This window comes from Nicotiana tabacum, chromosome 8 (assembly GCF_000715075.1).
Source record: "Nicotiana tabacum cultivar K326 chromosome 8, ASM71507v2, whole genome shotgun sequence".
NCBI classification, from domain to species: domain Eukaryota; kingdom Viridiplantae; phylum Streptophyta; class Magnoliopsida; order Solanales; family Solanaceae; genus Nicotiana; species Nicotiana tabacum.
Genome location: NC_134087.1, coordinates 190,349,740 through 190,359,360, shown reverse-complemented (window position 1 = coordinate 190,359,360; position 9,621 = coordinate 190,349,740). Strand labels below are relative to the sequence as shown.

Genomic DNA, 9,621 nt, shown 5'->3' with positions numbered 1-9,621 from the left:
ACTTTTCATGCCTCGAATATGCTCCTGCAGCAGCAATATCGAGAGATGGGATTTAAAAAGTATTCTGAACTTATCTCACATCTTCTTATAGCAGAGCAACATAATGGGCTATTAATGAAAAATCATGAAAGCCGACCTATTGGTTCTTGTCCATTCCCTGAAGTGAATGAGACGAACTTCCACCAAGCTAAACGTGGAAGAGGTCGTGGCCCCAGTCGTGGTCATGGCCGTGGTCAGGGAAGAAACCCCAATCCTGGTAATAATAATGCACCAAAGAAACCTCCTCACCACCAGCAGTGGAAAAGGAAGGAACAAAAGCATGAAGCGGTGCAAACGCCAAATGCAGAAAATGCATGTTATAGATGTGGAGGAAAAGGGCACTGGTCACGTATCTGTCGTACGCCAAAGCACCTGGTTGAGCTTTATCAAGTCTCCCTGAAGAAGACAGAGAAAAATGCTGAAGCAAATTTTATTTCTGAAGATAATTTAGACTTCATGCATTTGGATGTAGCTGATTACTTTGCACTCCCAGAAGGAGAAACAAGTCATGTAATCGGAAGTGAATCTGTAGAAATGTAATATTTTAATTTTTGTTGTTTGTAATAGATAGTATGGTTATGTAATTGTTGTACATAAATAAATGTTATGCTTTGATAATGATGTTTACTATAATATATTTTATTTATGTTATTTTGAAGAATATGGATAATCCTCAAATTATGTTTGGATCAAAGACAAATCATGAAGATATTTGTGTTATTGATAGTGGAACAACTCATGCCATATTCAACGATCAGAAATACTTTTCTTATTTGCATAAGGAAAAAGCAAATGTTTCAACAATTTATGGTAATATAAGTTTGATTGAAGGCTCCGGAAGAGCCATAATATATCTGTCTAAGGGAACAAAACTTATTATAGACAACGCATTGTTCTCCTCCAAGTCCCAAAAAAACTTGTTGAGTTTTATAGATATCTGCCGAAATGGGTATCATATTGAGACAATAGATGAAATGAACAAGGAATATCTTTGTATTACAAAGAATATTTCTGGCCAGAAATGCATTGTAGAAAAGTTATCAACTTCTTCTCGCTTATACTATTAAAAAATTAGTACAATTGAAGCACACTCTATCGTAAAACAGAAGTTTACGGATTCAAATACTTTTGTGCTTTGGCATGACCGTTTGGGCCATCCGGGATCAATAATGATGAGACGAATTACTGAAAATTCGAGTGGGCATCCATTAAAGAACCTGAAGATTCTTACAAATGACGAATTTTCTTGTGATGCTTGTTATCAAGGAAAAATGATCACTAGACCATTACCAATGAAGGTTGGTATTGAATCCCCTGCCTTTTTAGAGCGTATACATGGGGTTACATGTGGACCTATTCACCCATCAAGTGAGTTGTTTAGATATTTTATGGTCCTAATAGATGCATCTTCAAGATGGTCTCATGTGTGCCTACTATCATCTCGCAACTTGACGTTTGCAAAGCTATTAGCCCAAATAATTCGATTAAGGGCACAATTTCCAGATTATCCTATAAAGGCCATTCGCCTTGATAATGCTGGAGAATTCTCATCTCAAGCTTTTGATGATTATTGTCTATCAGTTGGGATAAAAGTTGAACATCTTGTAGCTTATGTTCATACTCAAAATGGCCTTGCAGAGTCATTTATTAAATGCCTGCAATTGATAGCAAAACCACTACTTATGAAAACAAAATTGCCCACTACTGTTTGGGGCCATGCTATCTTGCATGCAGCATCACTTATCCGTCTCAGACCGACAAATTATAATAAATATTCCCCGTCACAATTAATTTTTGGTCATGAACCAAATATTGTCCATCTACAAATTTTCGGATGTGCTGTATATGTGCCAGTAGCACCACCACAACGTAGTAAGATGGGACTACAGAGAAGGATAGGAATATATGTTGGGTTTGAATCACCCTCTATTATTCGCTATCTCGAACCATTGACAGGAGATTTATTTACTGCTCGATTTGCAGATTGTCGGTTTGATGAAACAAATTTTCCACAATTAGGGGGAGAGAAAAAGGAAATCAAAATAGAAATTGTGTGGAAAGTTTCATCATTATCTCACTTTGATCCCCGTACCCCTATATGTAATCAGGAGGTCCAAAAGATCATCCATTTATAGAATATAGCAAATCAAATGCCAGACGCATTTACTGATTTGAAAAGGATAACTAAGTCACATATCCCAGCAGAGAATGTGCCTATCAAAATTGATGTCCCAGTAGTACCATCTACTAGCATGAGAGCTAGTGAACCTAAAGTACGCCTGAAGCGTGGTAAGCCTTTGGGTTCTAAGGATCGAAATCCTCGAAAAAGAAAATCGACAAATGATCAAAACGATACTATGAAGGGATCTCCTTAAGAGACACAACATCTGATTTGTTCTGAGATTCCTGAAGAAATCAATGAGCCCGAAGCTCATGTGAGTGAGGAACTTTTAATAAGTTCGAACGGTGATGGGATTAATTTAAATCGATTTGAAATAGTGGTGGATAATATTTTTGCATATAATGTTGCACTTAATATTATGCAAGATAGTGAGGATCTTGAACCTCGATCTGTCGAAGAATGTCGACAAAGATCTGATTGGCCAAAATGGCAAGAGGCAATTCAATCGGAATTGAAGTCACTTGCTAAAAGAGAGGTCTTTGGACCAGTAGTCCAAACACCTGCTGGTATAAAACTAGTTGGTCATAAATGGGGTTTTGTGCGAAAAAGGAATGATAAAAATGAAGTTGAAAGATACAAAGCTCGCCTTGTTGCACAAGGATTCTCACAACGACCTGGAGTCGATTTTGATGAAACATATTCACCTGTTATGGATGCCATAACATTTCTATATCTCATCAGTTTAGCACTACATGAAAAGCTTGAAATACATCTAATGGATGTAGTTACAGCTTATCTGTACGGTTCACTTGATAATGAAATTTATATGAAAATCCCTGAAGGATTTAAAATGCCTGAAGCAAAATCTCAGGAAATGTATTCAATCAGATTACAAAGATCTTTGTACGGTTTAAAGCAATCTGGGCGCATGTGGTATAATCACCTTAGTGAATATTTGCTGAAAGAAGGTTACATAAATGATGTTATTTGTCCATGTATTTTTATAAAGAAAATGGCATCAGAATTTGTTATACTTATTGTTTATGTTGATGACATAAATCTTGTTGGAACTCCAGAAGAGCTCCAAAAGGCAATTGAATATCTTAAGAAAGAATTTGAGATGAAAGATCTTGGAAAGACAAAACTTTGTCTTGGTCTGCAAATTGAACATTTAGCAGACGGGATCTTTATCCATCAATCTGCCTATACAGAAAGGGTCTTAAAACGCTTTTACATGGACAAAGCGCACCCATTAAGTACACCAATGGTTGTTCGATCACTTGAAGTGAATAAGGATTTGTTCCGACCTCCAGAAGAGGACGAGGAACTCCTTGGTCCCGAAGTACCCTATCTCAGTGCAATTGGTGCACTAATGTATCTTGCTAATGCTACAAGGCCTGACATAGCATTTTCTGTTAATTTACTAGCAAGATATAGTTCTTCTCCTACACGAAGACCTTGGAACGGGATTAAGCATATATTGCAATATTTAAAGGGAACTCTTGATATGGGTTTGTTTTATGCTAACAAAGATAGTGCAGATCTTGTCGGTTATGCAGATGCAGGTTATTTATCTGATCCCCATAAAGCTCGATCTCAAACCGGCTACGTATTTACATATGGAGGTACTGTCATATCATGGCGCTCCACAAAACAATCTATTATTGCTACTTCTTCAAATCACGCTGAGAAAATAGCTATTCATGAAGCAAGTAGGGAATGCGTATGGTTGAGATCAATAATTCATTTTATTCGAGAAAAATGTGGTTTGGAATGTGAGAAAAGACCTACAATTTTTATACGAAGACAATGCTGCATGCATAGCCCAATTGAACGGAGGATTTGTAAAAGGAGATAGAACGAAGCACATTTCACCAAAATTATTCTACACACACGATCTTCAGAAAAGTGGTGACATTGATGTGCAACAAATCCGTTCAAGTGATAATCCAGCAGATTTATTCACAAAATCTTTGCCAACTTCAACTTTTGAGAAGATGGTATAAAAGATTGGAATGCGGAGACTCAAATATTTGAAACAAGGTTTTCATCAGGGGGAGTAAAATACGCGATGCACTCTTTTTCCCATACTAAGGTTTTTTTCCATGGGGTTTTCCTTATAAGGTTTTTAATGAGGCACCTAACAATGTGTCTTACTAAATATGTGTACTATTTTTCCTTCACTGGAATTTTTTCCCACGTGGTTTTTCCTAGTAAGGTTTTAATGAGGCACATTATCTTTTAATGAACATCCAGGGGGGGAGTGTTATAAATATATTATATTATGGATGTTCATTTAGTACTTCGTTGTAAATAAGCTTCCTGAAGAAGCTTATCCATATGAGACTCCACCGTAAATATGTTTATCTATTTAGTACTCTATTGGAAATAAGCTTCCTGAAGAAGCTTATCACTTCGGTACCCGGTTATGGATAAACATTACCCACAATAGAAGATTATCCATACCGGGTATAATAAGCTTATCCTTTCAGTACCCAGTTATGGATAAACATTACCCCCAGTAGAAGATTATTCATACCGGGTATAATAAGCTTATCCTTTCAGTACCCAGTTATGGATAAATATTACCCCCGGTAGAAGATTATCCATACCGGGCATAATAAGCTTATCTTTTCAGTACCCAGTTATGGATAAACATTATCCCCGGTAGAAGATTATCCATACCGGGTATAATAAGCTTATCCTTTCAGTATCCAGTTATGGATAAACATTATCCCCGGTAGAAGATTATCCATACCGGCTATAATAAACTTATCTTTTCAGTACTCCGTTATGGATAAACAATGCTCTCAGTAGAAGATTATCCATATCTGGTATAGTAGCAGCTTACACAGCAACTTCCTTTCTTCTATAAATAGAAGAGATTTCAGTTCATTATGTACATCAGTTTGAATTCGAATAATATATCAGTTTCTCTCTATAGCTGTCTTTACTTTACGGTCTTTATTTTATAACACTTATGTAATAATTATAAGTCATGATAATAGCACCGTGTGAAAGCCATCTTTTAGTGAACTTGAGAGTACATTAAGGGACCGTTTGGTTCGGAAAAAGGTGCAATACCTCGCAAATCACACATGAAATATAAACCGCACTAGGCAAGTTCGGTGCGATGAACTCTGAATAAGAAGGTTGCGGGTGAGGGAAATTGATCACAAATTTCCCACAGTTATCAAACCCTAATGTCAAAGTTTATACCGGAATTAGTATCCTAATTTTAGTGCTCGAATGACCCTTCAAACGTTAATTAATTGTGAATTAACTTGCAAGGAAGAAAGCCAACATAAACCATGAGACGTTTCTTGCCTTGTTATAATTGGTCGGAGAAATCTAACCACCATACCAACTAATCAGTCCCTATTTGAAGACTTTGATGCAAAGGTCAAACTATTAACTAGTTGCCACTTGTCCACGACCTTCTATCCAGATTTTTCACATTTTTCTTTTGTAAGATAAGTCCAAAAGCTTCTACAGTTGAATAGAAGAAAAACTCAAAGTCATTTTTCTTTTTTGATTATACACTATATACGTGTTTTTTTCAGATAATTTTTTAAATATTTCACCCTAAACACACAGCAAAGAGGATGCATTGACATAGAATAAGGCCGGCACCAAATACTATTGACTTCCATTTTCTTCTCTTCTATAAATTAAGGATCATAATCCTCATTTCTCCTAGGGACCTACAAGTACTGCACTTTTGCTTATATCATATAGCTCTCTTTGTTTCATTCAAACAATTATTGCACCCTTTTAAGTAATAGTTATTACTGGTAGAAAAAAAAAATCAATGGGAAGATCACCAAGTTCTGATAAAAATGAACTTAAGAAAGGTCCTTGGACCTCAGAGGAAGATCATAAGCTCAGAGAATATATTCAAGTTCATGGTCCTGGAAACTGGCGTAGCCTCCCAAAAAATGCTGGTACGTAATAATATTTTTTTTTAGTCTGTTCTAAAAAAGTTATGACATCTTTATTACTATAAGTTTCAAAAGGTTTTTGTTCTTAGCTTTTTATATCTCCTTGTCTAGTATTCAAACTTTGTTACGAAAGTAGTACTTATTTGTTGATTTTATATATTTTTTCGTCATATTGATAATGAACAAGTGCTTTATTCTAATCTTTCATTGGAAAATCATTTGCAGGACTTCAAAGGTGTGGAAAAAGTTGTCGTCTTCGTTGGGCGAATTATTTGAGACCAGATATTAAGAGAGGAAGATTCTCATTTGAAGAAGAAGAAACTATTATCCAACTTCACAGTGTTCTTGGAAACAAGTAAGATACTCTTTCTCGTCGGATTTCATTTTCTATGACACTCTTTTTTTTTTTTAGTATGTACATTTTTAAATTTAAAACTTTTAATTTTACTCTTAATGACGCGCTTTATGACAAAAGTCGTTACTTCTTTCTAAAAATTTCGTTTTTTAGTTTCCCACCGGGTAGCCGATACTTGCTTTAAAGACCCCAATTAATCCGCGGTTGTACCTTCTAAGGCCCTTTAGGATAAAGGCTAGGTAGAATCTTTTTTCATTTTTAGAGCTCGAACCCGAGGCCATTTCACCACAACACTTGATGATTTTTTAAACTCCGTACTTAATGATACATCTGTCATATAAAATGAAATAGAGGGATCAGTTAATTTCTTCATCCTAAGATAGATAATTAAGTTCATGAACTTAAAACTTGTCACTGTTATATATTTTTTTTCAGATGGTCAGCAATAGCTGCTCGCTTGCCAGGAAGAACAGACAATGAGATCAAGAATTATTGGAACACTCACATAAGAAAAAGGCTTCTAAGAATGGGACTTGATCCAGTAACTCACAGCCCTCGTCTTGATTTATTCGACTTTTCATCCCTCCTCAACTCTACACAATTTAACCTTTCAAGTTTACTTGGACTACAAGCATTTGTAAACCCTCAAGTCTTGGCACTAATTGCTACAAACCTTTTGACATCCCATACAGAAAATCCAGAAATGTTATTACAAAGACAACTTCAAGAAAACCAATTTTTGAACACACAAATACAAAACCAAGAAGGGTCTCAAGTGTTGTTCCAAAAATTTCAAGAAAATCAAATTTTATATGCTCCCATGGAAAACAATACCCCAACTTTCCAACCTAATAATCAGTTCCAAAATCAGACATCAGAAATACCAACGTGCACTACATCAAACTTGGGATCATATAATTTGGTGAATGGCCAAAATTTACAAGAAAATGTGATGCTGCCTTTGCAAAACTATGGCCAAATTTTACAAGAAAACTCCAGCGGTCAAAATTTCAGCTTTGATTCAGTGTTGTCGACACCATTGTCAAGCAGTACAGAAGATGAGAGAGATAGCTACTGCAGTAATTTTATGAAATTTGAAATTCCAGAGAGTTTATTTTTTGATGATTTAGTGTAAAAATTGACACTCTTTAGTACTTAGTTATCTCTTTTTTGTTGTTGTTTCTCTTCTAGGCTAATTTGGATGGAACAATTGTTTTTTACTTGGTCCATTCAAATCTAAAGTTTGGATTTTTTTAGGTGGATTTTGAATTTTATCTATACATAAAGGTTTTTAGTTGCTTACTGTCGTTCTTTCCCAAGCGTAGTTTGGTGGATGCGTAGTTCGATTATTTGTATTTTATTTTTCTTTTCCTTTTTTCTCTTTCTTACTGTCTTTTTTTTTCTATTTATTGACATTATTAATAGAGTACAGAAACAACTCCTACGGTTTGATACCCCATGGTTATTGTCTGTTACTCGGCATGTTAATGTCTGTTTAATAATTTTCATATCTTGATCCTTCCCTTCTTCTTTTTTTAATTAAAGCGAGTGTACTTAACATCCATCATATCAATTCTTGTTGGAACTAGTATCTTTTGATTTGATATAAAGATTGAGTATAAATTAATATTGTTTTCAATCTTTTGAAATATTTCGGCTTCAAATTCGCGATAACTGCTACTTGTATCACATTCTTTTTTTTTTTTTAATTAAGCGAAAAAATGTAGTACTAGTAAGTAAAAAACAAGCTCAATTAGACAAAAGATGTTTTATTATGTGCATATGATTGGAATTTAAGCCTTTGATTTGGTCTAAGTTCCGCAGTTCCTTTTCTTTGTCGTGATTGTTCTATTTTGTCTTATCTTCCTACGTGATCAAGTACACATTTTCTTTATTTCTCATATTTTTGTGCATTCGCACTACCTTGGGGGGTACAAATGAAACCGACAAACCGCACCAATCCGATAATTCGAGTCAAACCGAGAAAAAAATTTGATTATGGTTTGATTTGATGTTGGAAAAAAAAAATCCGACCATATTTTGTTTGGTTTGGTTTTAACTAAAAAAAGTCAAACCGAAACCAAACCAACCCGACATTATATGTATAAAAATTTTTAATATATTTAATACATAAAATATTTATTGTAGAGTAGTTTATAAATATTTCTTAAGCTTTTTCATAGTTATATCTTTTCACGTATTATTTTATGTTTGGACTTATAATTTTTGGATGCTCCAATAAGTGTTATAGTTCATAAATGTTAGTAACTCAAATAAATCCTCAACCAATATCAAATCAATACTAATGTTAATAAAAAATATTCAATTCAATTGTACTATGAATGAAAATAGTGTTGGATATCTATTTTTAGTTTTCCTGTAGTTTAGATAAAATGCATAACTTATTTTTTGATGACTTGACTGATCGTTTTGAGTATCTGCACTTCGCTCGGTGATTTAGAGCCAAACTCTGTGTTTTGAAGCCTTTAGAACCTCATTCTAGACTTTCTTTATTTGCGTGCGCAGTCCAGGTATTAACCCGGGAGGCTTATATGCTTAAAAAAAGAATTTTTGCCTAAAAAGTTAATTTTAGATGATTTCGGTCAACATTTTGAGTAAATGGATTCAGACTCGTGTTTTGACGGTCCCGGTGAGTCCGTATTGAAATATGGGATCTAGGTGTATGCTCGGAATCGAATTCCAAGGTCCCTAGCTTGAGTTATGAATTTTTATTAAAAATTAAAAGTCCGAAAAATCTAATATTTTTAAGAATTGATTGAATGTTTGGCATTGTTGATACCGGGTCTGTATTTTGGTTCTGGAACCCGATACAGGTCCAATATAATATTTTTGACTTATCTGTAAAATTTGGTGGGAAACGGAGTCGGTTAGACGTGATTCGGACGTCCGATGGTAAAAGTAGAGTTTTCAAAGCTTTCTTGAAAATTTCATTTGATTTGGTATACAATTAGTAGTTCTAGGTGTTATTTTGGCGATTTGATCGCGCGAACTAGTCCGTATGATTTTTTTCAGACTGGTGTGCACTTTTGGTTTGAAGTCCCGAGGGGCTTGGGTGTATTTTTGGATCATTGGTTGAGAGACTAGTAAAGTTATGAAATTTGGGAGTTTGACCATGGTCAATATCGGGTTAAGACGACTTCTTT

The 9,621-nt window shown here is 34.9% G+C and overlaps 1 protein-coding gene across 1 annotated transcript; it reads left to right on the top strand.

Moving 5' to 3' along the window:
* Positions 1–5,872: 5,872 nt before the first annotated feature.
* Positions 5,873–7,751, top strand: LOC107782496 (transcription factor MYB41-like). Its single transcript, XM_016603380.2, has 3 exons — positions 5,873–6,105; positions 6,328–6,457; positions 6,893–7,751. The coding sequence occupies exons 1-3, from the start codon at positions 5,973–5,975 to the stop codon at positions 7,590–7,592; spliced, it is 963 nt and encodes a 320-aa protein (XP_016458866.1). The 5' UTR covers positions 5,873–5,972; the 3' UTR covers positions 7,593–7,751.
* Positions 7,752–9,621: the final 1,870 nt, after the last annotated feature.

Coding starts and splice junctions, on each gene's coding strand:
- LOC107782496 (XM_016603380.2), top strand. CDS start 5,973: ATGGGAAGATCACCAAGTTCTGATAAAAATGAACTTAAGAAAGGTCCT. Junction 6,106..6,327: donor TAGCCTCCCAAAAAATGCTG/GTACGTAATAAT, acceptor AATCATTTGCAG/GACTTCAAAGGTGTGGAAAA. Junction 6,458..6,892: donor CACAGTGTTCTTGGAAACAA/GTAAGATACTCT, acceptor ATTTTTTTTCAG/ATGGTCAGCAATAGCTGCTC.